Source organism: Grammomys surdaster, unplaced genomic scaffold (assembly GCF_004785775.1).
Source record: "Grammomys surdaster isolate TR1022 unplaced genomic scaffold, NIH_TR_1.0 99, whole genome shotgun sequence".
Lineage (NCBI taxonomy): Eukaryota > Metazoa > Chordata > Mammalia > Rodentia > Muridae > Grammomys > Grammomys surdaster.
This window is the reverse complement of record NW_021604578.1, coordinates 15,944,693-15,966,709: the sequence shown is the minus strand read 5'-3', so window position 1 is coordinate 15,966,709 and position 22,017 is coordinate 15,944,693. Positions and strand designations below refer to the sequence as shown.

Here is a 22,017-nt window from a genome sequence, read left to right as displayed (position 1 = left end):
TCTGCATAATTTCTGTGTAAAGGGCAGAGTGGTCCATAGTTAGTCCCTGTGGGCTATACAGTTGGTCATGACTACCCAACTCTGTTGTAGCATGAAAGCAGTCATAAATGACATGTCTCATGAAAAGACACTGCTGTGTTTCTGCTTTAAAAAACTTTGTAAAAACAGGAAACTGGACAGATTTGGCCTATACACCATAGTTTTTCTGGCCTGCAGTTTAATGTATTATCATAAGCTCCAGTGTACAGGATCACATGTAGCCCAGGTTGGCCCTGAATGCACTATGTAGCTAAGGATGATCTTGATCTCTGGATCCTTTTGCCACTACATCTCAAGTAATGTGACTGTAGGTTTGCACCACTGGGCCTGGCCTAAAGTAGTCCACACGTAATTGTCCTTGGAAAAATGGGGGAGAAATGGTTGCCCTCATCTTTACTGATGTTTCTATTACAATGGAACAGAACTTCAGAATAAATGACCACAGGAAGCCAACAATTTTCACCAATAAAACTACTAATTACCGCCTAGAGTATATGCATTTACATTTAACATCTTTGTCTTGCTAAAACAGATTCACCTAGGCAGGCCTGATGCTATCCCAAGAGATGTCTAAAGTGTTTCTATCCACAGTATAGGAGAGAAAAGGAAGCACATGGGTGTAAAACTAAGGGGAGAAAAATATCAGCAAGAAACAAACAGACTATCTCATTTATCTTCAAAGGCAATGGTTTAATTCCCGTTCTTGGGCCATGGTGCTGATCACCACGATAGGAAAGTCTGGCTCAGCCCCAGGCCCTCATTTCTAGTAATCAGTTGGAGCGCTGATAACCTATTTCAAAGGCTATGGATAGAAGCCTGCTGGCTTAAATCCTCGTGGAATGTATATTAAAAACACGACCAAAAAGAGCTCCTCATATCTGATTTTCCGTTTCCAATTATTTACGATGCATGTTTTTCAAAACAGAAGATTGGTACATACCCTGGAGATGCATTTATTGAACTAAATTAAGAGTTTCGCCTTTGCAAAACACAAAAACACTACCCATCCGCTTGGATGTGCTGTTCTAAATCACACACACACCCCAACGAAATAATATTGCTATAATGTGCTGTAGCTATGTCCTACATCCTCTAACAGATGTTACCTACACAGAAAACATTAGCAGAAGCTTCAGATTGCTCCAGAGGACATTATTTCTTGTATATTGGCAAAAGCAACACACATGCTCTCTAACCTGTTCCCAGCCTCTCCAGCGGATTCTGCCTGAGCAGCAAAGTAATCAGATCCTGAGCATCTGGAGGAGGGGCCTCATCCTTTTCAGGCCAGTTGATTTCATCTGGAAGGAAGAGAAGATGGCTACAGCTTTATGGCTCAAAGGGCAGAACCATGGGCCCCATCCCAGAAACACGGAGACAAAACCTCCATTTAAGATCTTCAGTTTACTTCTATGTGGTCAAGTTTGAACAGTATTACCTTACAGGGCCTGGACAACACCAGTTTCTTCAAGGTTTATTTCAAAAGACTATTTCAATAAATTGTACCTTTCATTCACGTTTTTTCATTGACAGAACTGTCTCCTAACAAGCCGCTCCTCCTGGTTATTAGAAGAGTTTAATATAACAGAACCGAATAGCTTCATGCTAGGTGCCTACCCATCGGGAACCATCTAAGTGTAAGATTTTCTTACTAGCCTCAAATGAGAGTTTGGTCATGCCTGCTCAGTTCTTTAGCTCCAAGGAGTAAAAGGTTATTTTGCAAAAAGTAATTATTTCTAGAGACAAAGATAAAGTCCAAAATGTTAAGGCTGAAGAAGAGAAAACCGAAAGGATACCATAGTAATGGGAGTATTTAAAGTCTGTCAGAGTTATTAAACTATGTTCTTGCTCTAAAGGAGTTTGCCTGGAGATAGGTGTGTGTGCATGCTCGTGCCTATGGAAATGCAATAAAAACATGAGTTATTTTTGTGTGCGCCAGCCTCTAGCTTCCTCTGCTGCAGTTTAAATCTGATTTGGAAAATAAAACATGAATATGCATCAGAGCCGTAAGGCACTGAGAACAAAGCCAGCATTTGCTGCTTGTGTTAATTAAACAGTTGATTCCCCTTGCCATTCAGGCCTTGGTCTGTCAGAAAACAGCCTAGTTATAAATCCATAAACAGCTCAGATATTATATAAAGGGCTTTTACTCTGCAGGCGATTCAACAAATCTACTTTGTTAAAGTTTACAAATACGCCTGGCTTGCAAAGCCAACGTCAGAAAATAATCGTACGATTACAGGCTCTTTACGAGCACAATGAATTTCCCCTGTTTCCACTGCTGGCTGGCATAAGCGCAGAGCAGGTTGGGACCAGAGGCGGCTGATGGAGTTATCAGTGGGGCCTGACGACCTTTCAGGTAGAGAGGCCTTTCCTGTCATCTCTGCATTGGGGAAATTTACAAAATCAGCAGGGAGGCGAGCAGTGGGCCCTATTTACTTATCATTTAGGTGTGCCACATGCTACATGACAATAGTTAGGGTCAGCTCGCAGGGCAAGATCTAAAGGTTATTGAATTTTAAATGAAAGATGAACAGCTGCTGTAGAAATAACATCACACATCACAACTACCAATGAACGCATTAACAGTCTGTGGGTTCCACTCACTGCCTTGCCATTCTCATTATTTATTATTTGGTAGACATTTGTTTTAGGGGCTATTACATTTTTGTTAATTTCTTCATTGTGCCATTAGCCATTTTTTTCCCATTTGTAAAAATGTTACTCACATTAACCTTTTCTTCCCTGGTGCAACTTTCCTACTATGAAAACGAAGGCCAGCTAACAGGGAAAGCATTTGTAAATCCCACATCAATTTCTTTTTTAGAAAAAGTAGCGGACAAGGAAAGTTGGACACATCGCCAGCTCATTTCCAAAGTCCATGTTCACAAACCTTCCTCAGATCCATTTCAACACACATCACTCTCTTGAGAAAGCATGGAGCGGCTGTGCGTTATGAGAAGTGAGCTCTTTTAATTTGTTGGCTCCAATGGTGGACAGAGGTTAACATTTTAGTGACACACAACAGCTTTACATTGGGTAGCTGTTTCCCAGTAGTGGCTTAAAGATAACTCTTGATGATATTTACCACTGATGACTTGTCCAAATAGCTCTTCTGGAGTGTCCCCAAAGAAAGGCACACATCCAACCAGAAATTCATAGAGGATAATGCCCATGGCCCACCAGTCCACGGGTTTCCCATAGCCCTGTCTCAGAATCACCTCGGGGGCGATGTATTCAGGTGTACCACAGACCTAAAATGAAATTGCTGTATTAGAATAACTGGGTATTAGACATGAATTAAAGTGAACAAGATGACTAAACAATTATACTGCCTCAAATAACCCTGCTTACCTACTAGAAAACCCATGGGCAGAGACCTTGAGGACAGAAATTACAATGACAAAGAACATATCTATTATGCTTAGTCTCAAATTGCAAACCTAACCTGTGTACAGTTTTATAACAATACTAAAAAGCATTTTTACGTTGAAAAATAATAGTGTGTGCTTAATCTGTCACTATTAGAGGTAGCTCAATTGTTTATATGGCCAAACTGATTCTCCCCGTGGTTATATCAGGAAGGTGTGGCAGCTGAGATGGGTTTACCTTAAGTAACTTCACAATGAACAGATTGTGGGCACATGGTAATGAGGCATGCTTAAAAGGAAATGGGCCATAGCTGGGATTCTAGCGGCTGAGATTGCGCAATGCATCATGAGTTTCACAAGTACTCTACTGAGACTCCTGAATTCCTTACAAAAACAGTTTTCCATTTGTCTCTCTCACCCTCTCACTCGTGTGCAATTAGACTGTTCATCTTGCTAATAGACCTTAGTGCTAGGGGAGGAATGGAGAGGGATCGGACGGTTCAAAGGGGCCCAGGGAGACAAATGGGAGCAGTCCGCACTTTATTAAAGGCAAGGCTTATACAGACATCCAAATGGCAGCGCTAATGTGGAGACGGGCTGCACAGGTGCACTCTGAATTCACTGGCTGCAGTGAGCTTTGATTCTCTCCACAGGCAGAGCAGCAACCGAGCTTACCTGTTTATCTAAGAACTCTCGAGCGTCCTTCTCAATATGACCTTCGTAGAGATTGGTGGTCATGCTCATCAATCCCACCTTAGATAAGCCAAAGTCAGTCAGCTTTATGTGCCCCATGGAGGTGACCAACAGGCTAGGAGACAGAAGGACAAAGGGCACAACAATCACTTGGAAGCAGAGTCTGTTGTTTTAGGTCTCCCTCTTTTCCCCCTCGGTTCGTAAAACATCAACTCTATTGCAAAATGAAGCCTGGTCAGAGAGGGAGGCGGGTGAAGGAGTAGGGTACTTGCGTCTGAGCACTGAGCACGATTCAGAAGTCAAGGCCAGAGCTGAGGTTCTGCTGTCATTGTTGGAGCAATCACATCCAATGTTAGCGTTGTTTTTGCATCACTTAAGAAACTCTTAAAACCTTAGGTACAGAAGTCTAATTCCTCTCTTTTTCAGTCTGTGAACTTTGACTGTGCCTGATCTCAGACGTATTTTTAAAGTTATGCGTTTGTGTGTGTGAACGTGGGCGGGAGTGCATGTGCACATATGAATGAGGGTACCGTGGAGTTCAGAAAACGGCACAAGAGCCCATAAAAGCGAAGAGGATGTGAGACACCTACTGTGGGTGCTGGAACCGAACTCAGGCCGTCTGCAATAGCAGTACTCAACCACTGAGCCATCTTTCCAGGCACCTCTTTCCATTTTGCAGAATAAGAAAACAGAGAAGAAATGATCCAATAGTCCTGTGGTATTACCAGGAACTCAGGTAAGGAATCCACTTGTGATTAAAACAAGACATAGATAAAAGAACCTGGACAGGAAAGCCTAGTTCTTCACTTTTCCACTTCCAGCTTTGAATTGAATTTCAACTCATTAAGTACAAAGCTTGGACTTATTATAATGCAAAAAGGTTACATTTGAATATATTAAAATATTTCATTGTAAGTAAAAAAAAAAACAGCATTCTATCGATTAAAAGGTTAAAGTGACAGAGGATTTTTAAAAAGCTACTAGAAGGAGGGCCAGCAGTAGTGCACGCCTTTAAGAATCCCAGCACCCAGGAGGCAGAGGCAGAGGCAGGTGGATCTCTGGGAGTTCCAAGACAGCCAGGGCTACAGAGAGAGACTCTGTCTCAAACAAGTAAGCAAACAAAGCTACTAGAAGGAATTATGCCAAAATTCTGATAGTTGTATATGAAGTTGTTCTTTCCTTTCCCTGTGTGTACCCCCACTTCCACCCCCTGGATTTCTGATGAACATAGTCTTAGTTTGTCACACACTTCTCAACACACTTAGCAGTGTTTCACATTAGTGCAGAAAGCATGAAATACACCATATGTGACTTCAAGATGAATGGCTAGCTACTTGGGGAAAGTTCTATCCGTATCTCAAATCAGAGCCGACAATGAACTCCAAACTAACAAAGTATGATAGTAAAATAAGTAAAATAGAATATCATGTCACATATATTACCGTGGGAAGGAAAAGCTTATGTAAGTATGACGCCAAGTACAAAGTGCTCCCCAAAACAACACTATGTCATTATTCAAAAATTTACATGATAAGAAGGGAATTAACTCTAGAGTCATTTGCCCTATTTCTAAGTTCTCATTGTAAGCATTGTAGTCTTTCAAGAAATGTATAAAAGTTACCATTAAGTTACTATTAAAATAACTCATTTTTTTTATACTAAGGACAATTTTTGAAATGTGCAAATAGCCTTAAAAACATTTCGCAGATAGAAGAAAATGTTCAGTCTTATGTAAAAGAAGACATTTATTTCATCAGGGTACCTACTTGTCTGGCTTCAAATCCCTGTGTACGATTCCGTAATTATGCAGATACTCCAAGGCCAAGACTGTCTCTGCGAAATACATCCTAGCCATGTCAACTGGAAGAGGTCCCATGTTTTTCATTAGGGTCGCACAGTCTCCCCCTGAAAAGCACAGGAAACAAATTTAGTAGGAACAGCATCCAGCAGGATTACTGACGGCTAACACTTGTAGATCACGGAACTTCAAAGCAGAGTCACACTCATAAGTGGAGATTGTGTTAAGTCGTCATGTTTCCAATTAAGAAGTGGAGTGAAGAGAGCAGTTTGGCTCTGAAGTGAACTGTGTTCTGAAGAATCTCTAGCACAATTTGGGATGATTGTACTAATTTATAATGTATCAGTATAAAACGCAGATGCTAGAATTAGATTAAAGAGGTGGAATCATGTCTCTGAGCAGCTGGAAGCTCTTAGGCAAATGAGTTTGGTGGTCTTGGTTACTTCATTGCAATATTGGGTTAGAAATAATCTCATCCTGCAGAGCAGTGGTTCTCAACTGGGGATGGAAAGACCCTTTTCCTGGGGTTATGTATCAGATACTCTGCATATCAGATATTTACAATATGATTCATAACAGTAGCAAAATTACAGTTATAAAGTAGCAACGAAATAATTTTATTGTTGGGGGTCACCACAAGATGAGGAACTGTACTAAAGGGTCACAACATTAGGAAGGTTAAGAACCTTTAACCTTTATAGGATTATTTAAGGTTCAGTCTAGTAAAGGAGTGAGGACCTAGCTTCATACATACCAAATGTGATAAAAAGTTATTATAGAAACAACCACCACAACAGTTCAGAAACAAAGCACTTGTGCGGTAGAAAGAACAATGGGTAGAACTTGGGCTAATGGTTTAGGGTTCTATCTACCACTCAGTTCCCACTAAAGCTCCCTTTTTCGGCTGCCAATCCCCTTAGCTCCAAACTAGGAACATAAGTGAGAAGCGTACTGTTTCTTGGAGATGTATAGTGAGGGTTTCTCTCCAGAAAAAGAGCCTAAACGAGACCCAGGGAACGTGGTCTGGCCCTTTGCTAAGCTACTCATTGTGATAACTTTATGTCAATGAGTCAGAGAGATGGAAAGTCTCAGAAGTGTAATTAAAAAAAAAAAGGAGAGAGAGAAATAAGATGACTTGGAACATTTAAGATGCAAACCACAAATGGCTGAGGAGGAGGAGGAGGCGGGGCACGGTCAGGCATGCTGGTAACCCTAGCACTCAAGAGGCTGATGCTTGGCTATAAAGGAGGAGTGGCCTGGATTTTTCATTTCCCACCACAGGCTAAAAAGGATATCTTTTAAATTCACCTTTTGAGAAGACTAATGATGATGAACATATTTTATGATATGTGATAAAAAGAAGTAGGAAAAAAAAACCCATTGCTTATATTCCAACCTTAATGATCAACTGAAGGGAGGTAGTTAGGATTAAATGCTATTAAAAAAGAAAACAACCTTTTCCCAGATAACACTAATTTCCCCTTTGTTATAGTAGCAGGCATTTTTACAAGCAATTATCTGAAGGTAATGACTGGGGATTCGGCCATCTTGTTGCTTGCTTGGGCTCCTAGGTGGATAGAGCTGTTACTCGGCACAGATGTATTCGTGTCTACAATATCTAGGTCCAGGCAACACGGTCTCTCTGGATTTACCTTCCACATATTCCATGACCATGCATAAGTGACGCCTTGTTTCAAAGGAGCAATACATGCTGACCACAAAGGGGTTCTCTGCAAAAGTCAGGATGTCACGTTCCACGAAGGCCTGCTGGATCTGGTTCCGAAGGATGAGGTTCTGCTTGTTGATCTTCTTCATGGCAAACCTCTGCCGAGATTCTTTATGCCGAACAAAGTAGACTGCCCTGAAATGGAATGCAGGTATTGGGTTCACAGGAAGAGAGAAGGTAAGGATGCCCAGAGGATACACAAACCACATAAACCCTATGCTTTTTGAGTTCCTAACAGCTCAAGCTAAGTTGCCACAGCTGTGCTGGTGACTTAGCAATATCTTATTCCAAACCCAAATTGGCTTTTTAATAAAGATCATACATAAAGCATCAGATTTGCCATTGCTGCTCCAAAAACGGGGCAGCCAGAGTGAGTTATTTCCCAAGAACTAGCTGATGTTTTCAGTTTTTCCACAAACAAAACAAAATCCAATATATAAATCAGAACTGGGAAGAATTAACAAAATTACATACAGATCACGAGCGACATCCTTTCTAGCATTAGACATATGTTAGGCACGTTTTCTGGACTGACTAAAGCAGTAATTTTCTAAATGATACCCTTGGGATCTGCATAGAGGACCAGGGCTTCTTAGAGTCCCTGGTTTCCAATTGAGAGTAATTACTTCCCATGGAATCTCCAGATAAATGAGAAGCGTATATGAGGATATATGAGAATGTTCTGCAACAAAGAGTAGCATATTTCCTCACTGCAGACTCCACATGCACCACCCTCTGTGAGCTCCAGCAGCAAATGCATTTCTCAACCGAACGGGCTAGGGGGGCCTGAGGGGCAAGCCAAGGAGCTGCATGTCTGCTGCCCCCACATCCTGGCCAAGATGTGAAGCAACTTTATTGAATAAAATGACTTGCCTAGGCCACATTCAATTTCTCCTATGGCCTTGCCCAGATCCTCTCTAGTGAAAGACAGTGAACTCCCTAAGGACTGGGATGACATGGAGAAAGGGGTACTTATAAAGACAGGAGTCCTAAAATCCCTAATAGGACATAAGCAACAAGGGAAGGCCTCGGATGGCCCCCTTCTTCCAAGTCACTCCACTTGTTTTCACGGAGGGACAGGTTTGAGCTTCCAAGAAGGCAATGATCACATGAAGTAATCCCTTAAAGGAGCACTAAACCTTTCTGTAAATATATGTATAAATGTGTAATAGATTGTACATGCTTCCCTAGACCAAAGGCCTTGATCAAATATGGAATAATTTACTGACAAAGTCACACACACAATTGGTATACCTTCTAAAACAAGGAGCTATGTGAACTTAGATGTGTTTTCCACTAGTTTGCTCAGTAATGGCTAATGAATGGCAAGGCAGGCTGGGACATTCTGTTCCCTGCTGAACCAATAGCTCAGGGCATATATGGTTAAGTCTCAGTATAGTCAACTCTGATTTAGCCTGTTTTGAATGTTTTCACAGAAGCACTCAACTAGGGCTTGCTCTTTCTTTCTGATGTGTTTATCTTGTCACTATGCCCCCTCTTTTCTTGGTTCACAATGTCACTCATTTGTATTCCTCTCTCTATTATCTTTGGCTTTGCTCACTCCCTGTTCCCTTTCTTCCTTTATTTGCTTTTCTAGTTTCTTGCTCACCATATGGTACAAAGGAAGATCTCTTGATGACACTCCTCAAAACAACTCACTGAGTAGCACAGTCACCATAAAACTTTGATTTGCACCATAAAACAAAAGCACATGACAATCAGTCAGTCGGACATCTTGTACATTAAGTGAGGGGTCTTCTGTAGGATGCCTCAGCTCAGTGCTGGGCTCTTATAGGCTGCGTTTGCTCCTACACCTGTTCTCTTGGTTACACCTGATAGCAATAGTAATTCAGGCACATGGGACGAAGCTAGAGGGTCAGATGGTCACATACATCTTTGCTTATACAGCAAACTGGAGCCACATAAGACTCTGTTTTTAAAAAAATAATTAGCTAATTCAAATAGTTAAACTAATTGTTATGATTTGAATGTTAATGGCTACCACAGACTCAAGTGTTTGAACACCTGGTCCCCAGACAACGGTGGTGTCAGGGGAGATTTGGAGTCTTTAGAAAAACCTATGTTTGAACACCTGGTCCCCAGAAGGTGGTGGTGTCAGAGGAGATTGTGGAGTCTTTAGAAAGACCTAGCTGGTGGCTGGGGATGTAGGGGCGTGGTCTCTGCTCCCTGGTTTCAGCCACATGTAACATGTGTGTTGTAAACTGCCATTGATATGGAAGGAAATCCAGTCCCCTATAGTGCCCCTGCTGTGATGGACAGAGACTCTCAGGGACTGAAACAAATCCTTCCACCCTTAGGTGGGCTTCTGATGAACTTGATTATAGTAAAGAGAAAAGCAGCTAGTAAGGTGTTAACCAATGAAATCTCACTATGACAATGAGAAGTTCTGTTGCTAATAAGTGTTTTGGAAGGTCTCAATAGATGCAGATGACTAAGTAAAATTCCTGTTGGTTTAGCAGGAATGAACTTTCCAAAAGCTGTCAAAACATTCAGAGGCCTACATTCAGACTGCTTCAAGTTTCAGCTTCACCTTTAACCTTGGGAAACAGAAACCATGCATTTTAAGAATGGCTCAGGTCAACTGTCTTCAAAGGCCTCAAAACTAAAGACAATATACATATGTAAGTTAAACCTAAATGTTTATTGTACATGTTTTCCTAAAGATTTCTTACTATGACCAACTTTTAAATTAACTAACCAGTTAGTACATATTTTTATATCTGGTAAAAAGCTTTTATTGCATTTTCCTTTTTTTAGAACCACCGATTAGGATAAAATACAAAATCTATATATTTTGAAAGCTGCTTCTAACCATGATGGAGGCCAGATGTGAAGATATTCACAAAGGAGTACAGAAAACAACTTGGCCAATCCCCAAATATAAGATACACATTGGTAAACAACTGTCATTAAAGTAGATTTCTGAAATGGGAGATATATTTTTAAATAAAATTAAGAACTCAAACTATTAACATAAGAACGTCATCTTTTTAGAATTGCTTGTCTCTTCTTAAAAATCAACTGGATCATAACACGCCTTCCAGCTTTTCCTTCAATACTGCACATTAAGTTCGGTGCTAAGGACCTTTAGGCCCATATTCTGAATGCCCCACTCCAACTATCACAAGGTGGATACTTTAGTTTTCAGCCAAATGTTCATTAAACTGCTGAAGTAGATCAGAGTACCTAGTTGGTATCTGCTGCTGCTGAATGTTTCATGAGTGGGGGTTTGTTGGCCATTTCTACAACGCTGAGCACTGAACTCAGAGCCTCGAACATTTTGGGCAAGTGATCTAGCACTGGGCTATATCTTCTGCTTCTAGTTTATGTTCTTAGTTTCTGATATTTCTGCTTTGCTTTTGGGGTATTATTTATGTTGGTTTTTCGAGAAAGGGTTTCCCCGTGTAGCCCTGGATGTTTTGGAACTTACTCTCTAAAACCACACTGGCTTTAAACTCAAGAGATCCACCTGCCTCATCTTCCTGAGTGCTGGGATTAAAGATGTGTGCCACCACCACCTGACTGGAGCATTATTCTTAATGCTAAAACTTATTTAGCAATAACTGTATCTGCCACATCCATCTTGCCCTATATGGCGATGTTTGTGATCTACTTACGTTAGCAGAGAGCAAGGCATTGAGAAAGAGACCCAAAGTAAGAACAGAAGTCAGAGGCAGAGGAACTGATGGACAGCTAACTCCACTGAATGAACTATGAACGTCCTAATGATCCAACACTGCATTGTCTGCTAAGGCTTTCTAATTCTTTGTTTTCTGGCCCCCAAGATTGCTTTGTTGGAAAAGGCTATTGTGTCTCTTCCTTCACAGGAAAGCCAAGAGTGGGCAATGACATGGTAGAAAGGCAGCTGGAGACCCGTGCCCTCCGGGAGCCAGGCATCTCTCTGTCTATGCAAGATAAAAAGAAGTAAGGTCCATGAGCGGGATGCTGAAGCCCAGTGAACACCTGCTCCATTGGAAGCATGATCCTAGTGCATATGAAATCATGAGACTCTGAAAGCCCAGCGCACAAATGTGAGCCAGCAGATCCATAAGTGGGAGTCAGGCATGGGGAGTAGGTAACCACAGCTAATGTGCGAATGGGTGTGTGTCAGCTTGCATTCATGGGTCTCACTACTAAATGTTTCTGGGCCCGTGAGACATGAGAGAATAGTGTGTATCAAGGTCAAAAAGAAAAGTACAATGAGGGAGAAATGTTGCAACTTTTAAGTGTTCTAATTCTGAGTCAATTTTTTTAGCTTGTAATAAGAGGATCAGGAGGTCAAAGCTAGTCTACATAGCAAATATGAGGCCAGCCTGAACTATGGAAGTACCCCATTTTGACTCACCCAATCCAAAGAGGGAAAAAGAAAAAACAACTCTTTAAAACTTCTTTGAGGTTATGGCTTAAAAGTCCAATCAATGTTCAATGGCAGAAGTTAGGTCTTTATTTCTCCATAGGGATAAGAGAAAGTTATAATCAAAGGATATTTGTAGGAAATAGAGTACTCTGCCTGGCACCAGAGGCTCTGTGCACCTGAGGTCCTGCTCCATAGACAAGTAGAAAAGGTATCAACTACCACCCCAGTCCCTTAAGCAGAGAACACAGACAAAGAGGCCATCGCAATGCTGGATTCACTAGCTTCGGTCTTCTATGAGTACTATGTAGGTATAAAGAGAAATTTCACATCCACCTGGAGACCAGTACACACTTACCAAACTGGCATTACCAACATAGTCAGCCATCACAAGACACTTGTCTTACCATGTTTTTATAATGAGAGGGTTGGTTCCCAGCACCAACAGCTTTTGGGGAGACAGAGTCTGTACATCTCCGAGCCACTGATGTATGTAGTGAGCCCCTGTTACACAGATACCAAAGACAGTGGGAAGAGCCCAGAGACTCTACCCTTCTAAAGGTCTATTTGTTCCGCTAGCCTGAAGATGGAATCGTGGCTGGTTGAATTGACAGGGGTAGCTCCATTCCAATTTTAAATTAAAAATAATTCAGATAGAAAGGAAATCTGTCAGAAATGTAATGAGATATTACTTCTGAGAAGAGAAGAGGGGAGAAGCAGTTCTGGCTGATCAGCAGAGGCTCTGACAGGCAGCTTGTGAGCCCACTAATGACTTGGCCTGCATCCTGGGTGTTTACTAATTCACAGCTTGTTTAACTTCTTGTATATTCGCAACCGTTCCCCAAAGTGTGATATACCTCATCTACTATACAGTGGTTTAATTGCACTACAAATGAGTTTACTCAACCAATTAGAACTCCAAATACTGCTAAGATACATGCCCAAGACGTACGAAAGGGTTGCTTCCTAGAACATCTCCTTCCAGAATCATTCCGCTGCTGAAAGAGAAGAAGTGCTCCAACCCCATGCCTGTGAGATCAACCTGCTGGCTTCTTTCTACTACGAATTGCCTGGGGTCATCTCCAGAAGGATGAACAACCACAAAACAAGTGGTAATAAGCAAATAAAAGGCACAAATAATTGCACGGTAGAAAATTTTCAACGAAGAACGCATATATTTGCAAACAGATAACGTCTAAAAGCATTTATGGGCTGCATCAGGAAACATTCGACATAATCCCGAAAGCCAGTGATGCATAGAGAAGGCTCACAAATATTTAAGTCCTTTGCTAAGTTAATGGTGTGGAAAATATTAGAGGTGAAAAAACAAGAAGGAGAAACATCCCTCGTGGCGTAACAAAAATCACTGTCTCATCTGCTCCTACGTGAGTAAACGGCAGTAAACGTCTCAGGGATGATTTATCGCTCTCTGTATACATGCAAATGGAATTGGGATTAATATGAAGTTAAGATAGAATTCTTGGCCAGTCTAGATGGATTAGGTCACAGACTGCATGTTTAAGTGTCCTTCTACACTATTTATTGATAACTCAGAATTTACTATTTACAATTTACTATTGTCACTACTTATACCTTGGGAAAGAAACTGTGTTCCAGAAATGGATCCAGGAATTCAACAAGAGAGAAATCAAAGGTTCCTTGCATAAAGAAATAGTAAATGTTTAAAAAAATGAAAACGTTAACTACGATGTCACCATTAAACTCACATTGCAATACTACTGTTCCAGGGTACTGAAGTGTCCAGTGTAAGTATGTGTGCAGATTACAAATGGGTGTACAGATATCAACAGATTACAAAAAATTCAAAATAATACCTCCACCCCCCAAAAAAAAACAGTAGTGAGACAAATCTCTAATCCTAGCACTCAATGAGTGGAAGCAGGAGGATCAGGAATTCAAGGTTATCCTTGGCTACACAGTAAGTTCAAGTACAGCCTGGGCTACATGAGATATTGTCTCAACATTTTTGAGAAAAGAAGACCCATCTTATCCAATATAAAAAGACATACTTACTAATAAAAGAGAAAGAAAGAAAGAAAGGAAGGAAGAAAGAAGGGAAGAAAGAAAGAAAGATAACAAGAATTTAGTGTCCACTAGAATCTTCAAATCCATTCTTTGAACACATTTATATAAATCTAGAATATAACTCTATTCCTTCGGGGAAAAAAATGGGTCAAGGAAGAAATGCTAGTGTTTCATTCAATTTAATAAAAATGCTAGTCTAAGAAGTCACAGGTATGTAGTGTTTCACACAATATAAAACGTATATGATCTCAACCAAGTATCTTTCAACTGCAAGCACAGATTAAGTAACAGAAACAGGAATATGGAATATTTTTCTTTTACTTTATGAAATCTTTCTCTCCAATCTTCTTAAATAAGCCCTGGGTCACCACTGACAGTGCCTTCTGTTGGGCATTCAGAAGAAGTGATTCTGGCTGCATGTTACCCCTGACGTGGGAAGAAGCGGCCTTCTAAAATGCCAGTCCCTGTGCAGCATTTACTTATCATAAGGTACAACTGAAAAGCAAATATCGCACTCCAGTGTGTCACAATATGCTAGAGAGCTCGGCTCGGAATACTCACCCATAGGCTCCATTGCTGATCAGTTTAATTGTTTCAAAATCACTCTCTCGGGGTTTCCTTCGAAGTCTCAGGGAAGTATTTGAGCTCTGGGGAATGGAAGGAGAAAGTTAAAACACAGTTCAGACTTTGAGGAAATTACCGTAATGTGCTGTTTAACTTGCCGAGGCACGGTGTTCCAGCTTGGAGGACCTGGGATCAGCTGCAAGGCTCTCCCTAGCTCATCAGCAATGAGCTGTGGCTCCCAATGATTCTCTATCAGCTGTATTTAAGCAAGCCCGTGTTTGCCAAGAGAAGACGTGTGAAGGTTTTGGAAACGTAGCTTCATCCTGGTCCTACATTTTAATATTTAAGTCTAAAATGCCAAACCTTCCTTCTGCTTTCAGTTAGAAAAAAAAACAGGCCCCGACAGCTGTCACCAGGGTTGGGGGAGGAGAATATGGCCTCTCTATTCCTGACTAGACCATATCTTTTTCACGCTGTGGCACTCTATGGATGGTAGGTGACAAATTTCTTAGGTGTGGAATGCCTGCCCGTGTTAACCTCTGTATCAGAAATCTTACTGTGTCTTAAATACTGAAATTCTAAACTTCAGCTCTCTATGAAGTTTAGCTTAATGAACAGGAATAACCTCACTACTTTGATTAGTGGTCTCTTGTGCCCCATTCACCTCAGCTGCTTTGTGCCCTCCACAGAGACCAGGATTCCTTCTCCATCATTTTAGAAGACCCCATGATGCTGAGGTGTGCACAAGTCTCCCCCATAAGGGCTGCCATCTCTCCCTCCAGCCTTCTAGTCATCTTTGGAAGGCTTGCAAACCAGTTCCTTCCCTCCTTCTCTCTGCTTTGGCTCCTTCCTCATCTTATGAAACACAACCAGTCCTTGGCCTCAGAGCTACCTGACCTCCTCAGTTCAAACAACCATCTCTCTTGCATATCCCCTTGGCCTCTGGCCATAAGACCTGAATCTTATCATTACTTCCGTGGCTTCATGGCTGGGAACAATTCAAGGCAGAGACCACCTGCTCACTCTGCACAGGCTCTCCTCACATTAACTCTTTTATCCTATTACCGATGAGAGGAAGTCACTCAGACCTCCACTGGAAACTCTCCATCTGAGAGCCTGAAGAGTACAGATTATAACCACTAGCTTGACAGTTATTCTTAGATATTCTGAAGCAATTGTAGTTACAACAACAACTATATAATGAAATTAGCATAGCATCTTTCAGCAACTAACTTTGGGGCATTTTCCTAGTCACTGTAGATGGACTATTTCATTTAGCTTTTATCCAGATGGAGAAACCGAGGCTCAGAGAACCCCCTCCCCTGACTCTTTACACTCTGTAAGTACACACACTCTGTAAGAGATAGAGTTAGTTTTCAGATCCAGGCAATCTGGACCTAGAGACTGTGTTCTCAAACCTCAGACTACAAAACATGTTTCACTTGAATTCACCCTGGTTTCTCTAATGATACTCACTTCATAGGAAAATGGCACCCGTCAGCAAGACCATTCAACAGTGCCACTGAAGCTGCCTCTTAACTGATTTCCCTGTGGCCAGCCACCCTGTCTCTGTATCCCATGCACTTTCAAGCCATGACTCTGGCCAAGTCATCTCCTGGTTTACTCCAGCCTCTCAGACTCACTCTCCCACTCAGTTGCTATCCACTCCCCTTAAAAAGAAGGCCACCTGACAGATGTGAGCAGGATCCTACTGACGAGTTTCCCCCAGGCTCTCTGGCTCAAGAGTCTTCTTGGCCTTTAGCCCTGACACACCTTACATTCGGAGCATTCCTCTGTCCCTTCACGTCTTCCTCATTTTTTTTTTCTATTTCAACTCATGGCCACACCCTTGGAAAAATCTTCTGGGACTGGTCCACTTAGAAAAATCTATTTCTGGAATGGTCTCCTGGCTCATGGTCATCTTTTCTTCATGGATGTTATTCATGCTCATAGTTGCTATTTTGGTGCCTATGATGTTGTTTTTATAAATTTCTGTTTTTCTGAGGAGTGAGGCACTAAATGTGTGTGCCTCGTGCCGTACCCACAGAAAGACAATAAACATTTATGGAATAAAGTAATTAACACAGTCAAAAAAAATCTCCAGATGCTAAGAAACAGAAACAAAAAAACCCAGCATCATATTCCATCCGGAGTGGTACTCACACTCACTGATTCATCCGTCTCTGGTGTCTCTGCTGTCCGACTGTCGTAATTCCCCAACTGAGCCATTTCTAAGTTTAAAACAAAAGGGGAAGAAGGAAATACTGAAATTATACAAGAAGACAAAGCCAAAACAGAAAAGAAATAAATTCTCATCATTTAAAAAAGAGAGAAAGAAAAATCCAGCCTATAAACCAATATGCACATATCACAGCCTCAAAGGCAGGAATGGGCAGCTGGTATTTTGAACATATACTAATGACACTTTCTCTGGATCTCCAGTTTTATGACTAGCCAGACCTAGGAACATGGAACACAGGACACTGGGCCTCTGCTCCAGTGAGCAGTGGGCACTGGCTCATGCATGCAGCCTAGCTTGCAAAGCCCTGGGTGAGCTAGCAGTTCTGTCCATAATCCAAGAGAGGCAAGTCTTCCAAAGACTTGACACAAAGCAAAGACGCATTGGCTACAATTTGAGAATGACTCTCAGTTGCAGGGACACAAAGAATATGTAGTTTCCCAGAGGCAGTAATGGTGGTAGGAGCCAGGGGCTGGAGGATGAAAATCCTCGGATTATCACATCTTAGCTGAGAGGCTTTTAACCTCAGGTTCTTCTGAAAGATGTAAGCAGTATTATGTCTTAGAGATTTTCTGAGTATTACACATGCCAGTGCATGTGAAGCTCTTAGCATATTCACTAATAAGAATTAAGTGCTCATTAAATGTTGATTGTTATTTATTAATTACATTGTACAGAGTAGTCAATTCTGGGCTGGATGCCACAAACTTGACACAAGCTTAAGTACGTCCCTGGTGGTCTAGTTAAAACTGACAAAGACATCCAGTGTCTAATTGCTCAGCCCATGGTTTGGAGAGCATTGTTGAGTTTGTTTAAGTAAATGAGAAAGTCTAATTTATTTAATATTCATCTTCATACTATCTTTAAGACTTTTGTTTTTTTGTTTTGCTTTGTTTTGAGACAAGGTTTCTTTGTGTGGCCTTGGCTGTTCTAGAACTAACTAGCTCTTCAGAACAGGCCTCCTGAATGCTAGGATTAAAGGCATGTACCACCACCACCCAGCTAGATATTTTTTAATAAGGAATATTAAAGAATTTTCACCAAAAGCAATTTTTTTTCAAAATTGAATGTGTTAACTAAAAGTTACAGTTTTCAGCAGTTTTGTAGCATTTAAAATTCCTCCTTGGGCCTTTATTTTATATGTTTGTGTTCTTATATATACACATATTCAGGGGCAGTGATTATTTATAACTTAGAGAACACAAAACCACACTGAGTCCGGCTTTTAGGTGAAAATGTATAAATTCCAGATTCTTTAATAGCAGTGGCACTAACTTCCTCACTTTAAATACTGGTGAAATTCCAGAATAAAACTGTGCTTAGAGCAAATACTTTCTTGGTGTCATAGAAATGATTCAGGCCTATAGTGTGGCTGGCACTTTAGATACAGAGACTTGGACAAAGTCAAGTGCACTTGGTTTGAGGAGTTCTCAAGAACGGTGACACTATTTGATACTAAGTAGCAAAAACAGCACTAGACAGTTCTGTTTGAGACGCACCTATTGTGCTGTCCCATCATAAAGATTATGTCTATGAATTTTTACTTATTTAATATGGAGACACAAGTGGCTTATGTATTTGCACAATCAAGGTCACAAGCCCAGCCTAGAACTCTCTCCTATGTACCAAAGGACAGACATAGGTTTGTCCATTTTGATGTTAACAAGAAAGCAAAGCAAATGTACCTCAAGAGTTTGTAATCAAATTACCTACAGAAGTCATTCTGAGTATTAAAAATATATTGGAGACTTTTCTTAGAATAAATCAAGAAAGCTTTTAGGACTAAAGATAAATTCTTAGTTATAAATTTATACTATTGAACTCAAATGTGTCGAAGATCACTACTGTTTTGTCTTGTTTTGTTTTGTTTTAAATCTATTTAGATATATGAGACAGCATCACATTATTCATGTGTCAAAGTTCTGTTTATAGTGACATTTAATGCCAGAAGAAAACTGCACAGGGCTCACTGGTTGACAAGCCATAGGCTGGTGCAGCCTTAACTATATCGGCGTGAAGAGTCACTCTAACATGCTTTGACAGCCTCCCCTCTCCAATTATTTTCATAAGAAAAAAAAAACAAATTAAAAGAGGGTTCTGTTTTAAATAGAATTTCAGCTAAATAACTATTATCTGGGAAATCCATATTATTTGTAAGCAGTGGGTAGTAATGGGATGGAACCAAGTGTCAGCTTTTGAGGCAGGAAGCTAAGCCATCATTTTGTAATGCCTGAAGAGATTTTTTAAAACTCATCTAAATACCATTAAACATCTGCCCTTTTTATTTCATTGATTTAAACCATTTCTGAAGACTCATGATTCAAAAAGGTAAAGATGGTAATTTAGAAGCCATGGGAGAAAATCTCTCCCCAGGGAACTTTTCAGAGAAGCAGTCACCAGCCTCTGTAAGTGATGAATCTGTTGTGGTACTGCTTTCAGTACAGTATAAATTTATCTGGCATTATCTCCCGGTAATGCATGCATCATTTCACTAGAAGCAAAGATATGATGTCCACAAGAGCAAACCAAGCGCGGAGGATGGGAAAGAGCGGGCCAGAGAGCAGCTCCCTAGCTTAGGGCAGGGAAAAAAGAAATCTCTCTGCACCAACGTTTACCTCCATCACAAACAATTGAACGGGGTAAATACTGTCTGCAAATTCAATGTAATGAACCCAGGGAGATGATTTGGAACGAGGAGTCCATGATAGTTTATGAGTCTTTGGGAGTGGTACGCAGACTAAGTGTTGTATACAATAATATCAAACAGAGAACTGGAAAAGGATAACCGGAAAAGGATGGGAGAGGATACCAATATTAGATTTTATTTATTTATTTATTTAGTAGAAATGACTCCAGGATGTTTCTTACTCTGTATTTTATAGAATTATATCTTTCTTCATGGGGATCAACCATGTATCCCTCTTACAAGCTCTGACGGAGGCATCCCTCTTTACCTCTGGCTCTCTTTCATGTGTGACTATTTTGCACGCTTACTAGGGACGAGTAAGCTGGAAAGGTACCTACGAATGCTGCACTCCACCTAATGTCAGCTACTCTAGCTGCGTTCCTCCTAAATTAAAGTTAAATGTCAGTTTTAAAAGAATGATGATTTGAAAATTCAAAGTGCTCTCTGGAGTCACCCCACTGAGCTTTTCAAGTGAAGGACTCAGGGAGAATGAAACCCAAGTGCTCCTGTGGACGTCAAATACTCTCATGTCTGGAGGCCTCTAGTCCAGCAAGGCCAGCCCTGTTCCCTAGCTGACATACAGTGGGCATGCTCACTGTCTCCTATGTACTCAACCATGGTTATTTCTTTCCAGTACTACCCGGTCTCCCCCAAAAGGGGACTTTTCAGAGAGATATCCAACATGGGAAATGTAAAGGTTGATCATGAAGTTCTCCTAGATACCACTGACAGGGCAAGTGAACCACAACCCTACCAGATCTCACCTTCCAAGGGGTCCTTATTGAGTCCCAGCTGGCTGATGATGTATCTGGGAATGTCAGTTTTGATTCCCTGGCCTTCTTTGGCATGGCCTTCTGCAGCTTCCAATAGGTAATAAAATTCTTCAGGATCAAATTCCTAGCAGATGACGGGCACAGATTAATAGTTCTCTGAGTCAGAAGAGGTCTGAGGTTATATTATTACATAAATCTCACTCACAACGAAGCTGACATGGTTGAAATTTATATATGAAGGAAGAAGGCAAATGCCTTTACACAGTATAGAATTCCCACTTCATATTTGAAACCTATTCATACTCCAAGGCCATGAATATATACAACTGGGAACCCAAAGGAAATGACTCCTCTCAGTCTTTCTGTTTCTCTATAATATAACTTCAAAGGTAATATGTTCTATTAAAGACCAGGAGCCCACTGAAAAACAGGCTTACTGTTGCTGTTCGTTGTTTGTTTGTTTTTGAGTTGAAGTCCCAGTGTGTTGCCTAGACTAGCCTCAGATTCCACCTCAGAAGAACATTCCACCTCAGTCCTCTAAGTAACTGAGACTACTGCGGCATGTGTCACCATGCCCAGCTTGCTTTGCTCCCTGACATCTCCCCTTCTGTATCTCATCAGGCACTCTGTGTATTTATGGAGCTATGAATATTTCCATTTCATAAAACACCATGAATGTTAATTAAAGGAAGGATAAAATCAAAACACCTGTGACCGGATACACATCGTGAGTGATGCTGAAAGCCATTACACATGGACAGACATTAGTCGTCAGCAGAAGTTGAAAGTGAATTTTCATACTGCACTCACAGGCCCTTAAAGATTATGCTCAAAGCATCCAATCTGTTTACAGTCTTGACAGAATTCTCAAAGTATGATAAAACCAAAAATCTTGAAAGGAGAAAATGATCACTGGCCAAAAAGATACAAACATGAAAGGTAGCTAGTGTCTAAACATCTAAACATAGATGTGGGTGATGCCTTGCTTTCAAGTGGGTTGCCAGCTAGCACCTATCTCTAGCACATTTTAAAACCAGTAATTATAGCCACGGGTCACCATACCCTTGACTTCCTTCAGTCTGAATCTTAGCAACTCCAGAAACATGAGGCATAGGAAGCATTTTAAATTAGCTGAGGCATAAGGTTATCATGCTGATATAGGGCCAAGCATATTATTTCATGATCATCCTTCAAATTTGACCAGAATGCAATATGACTACTGCTTAATAACAGCGCCAACACCAGAATTCCTTCTCAAAATCAGAGGAGACAGGCCACATATGGATGTCATCATAAGCGTTCACATGCTGTAGTCCCTCCTGACTCTTTCCGTTTAGCACTCGTGGCTGAAGTTAAGTGAAATCAGAGCCTTCCAATGGCCGCTACTTTCCACATTTAATGATTAAATAATGTAGTCACATCTACAGGCGACTTACCAAGCACTCCAATAACCGAGCGGGACGGGCAATGACAATTAGGATCTTTCGGACTAGCTGCTTAATAAATGCCAGTTCTCCACTTTCAGAGCGATCGTGAGCCTGTGAAGAGCAATGAGCAGGAAGATGCTAGAGAGGGTTCCACTAAGTGGAAAAGAGAATCAGCAAAGCACGCTAACTGGCTAATTTTTTAAAAATCAGAAATTAAGCGACTTAGAAAACACTCTTAATAGGTATTATCTCTAACATGAATGGGCACTATCAGACATCGACA

At 41.0% G+C, this 22,017-nt stretch overlaps 1 protein-coding gene across 2 annotated transcripts in view; it reads right to left on the bottom strand.

Moving 5' to 3' along the window:
* LOC114634821 (microtubule-associated serine/threonine-protein kinase 4) overlaps window positions 1–22,017 on the bottom strand; it is a 166,609-nt gene that overhangs the window by 33,942 nt on the left and 110,650 nt on the right. The window contains exons 8-16 of one of the 2 annotated variants that reach the window (XM_028783425.1): window positions 21,744–21,845; window positions 20,299–20,431; window positions 16,773–16,840; window positions 14,607–14,692; window positions 7,551–7,759; window positions 5,867–6,005; window positions 4,083–4,215; window positions 3,125–3,290; window positions 1,236–1,337 (exon numbers count right to left, since the gene is read on the bottom strand). In XM_028783425.1, the coding sequence (XP_028639258.1) occupies window positions 1,236–1,337; window positions 3,125–3,290; window positions 4,083–4,215; window positions 5,867–6,005; window positions 7,551–7,759; window positions 14,607–14,692; window positions 16,773–16,840; window positions 20,299–20,431; window positions 21,744–21,845 (1,138 nt within the window). Of the gene's footprint in view, window positions 1–1,235; window positions 1,338–3,124; window positions 3,291–4,082; window positions 4,216–5,866; window positions 6,006–7,550; window positions 7,760–14,606; window positions 14,693–16,772; window positions 16,841–20,298; window positions 20,432–21,743; window positions 21,846–22,017 lie in introns of those variants that run through there. The other variant, XM_028783428.1, reaches the window with a different exon arrangement.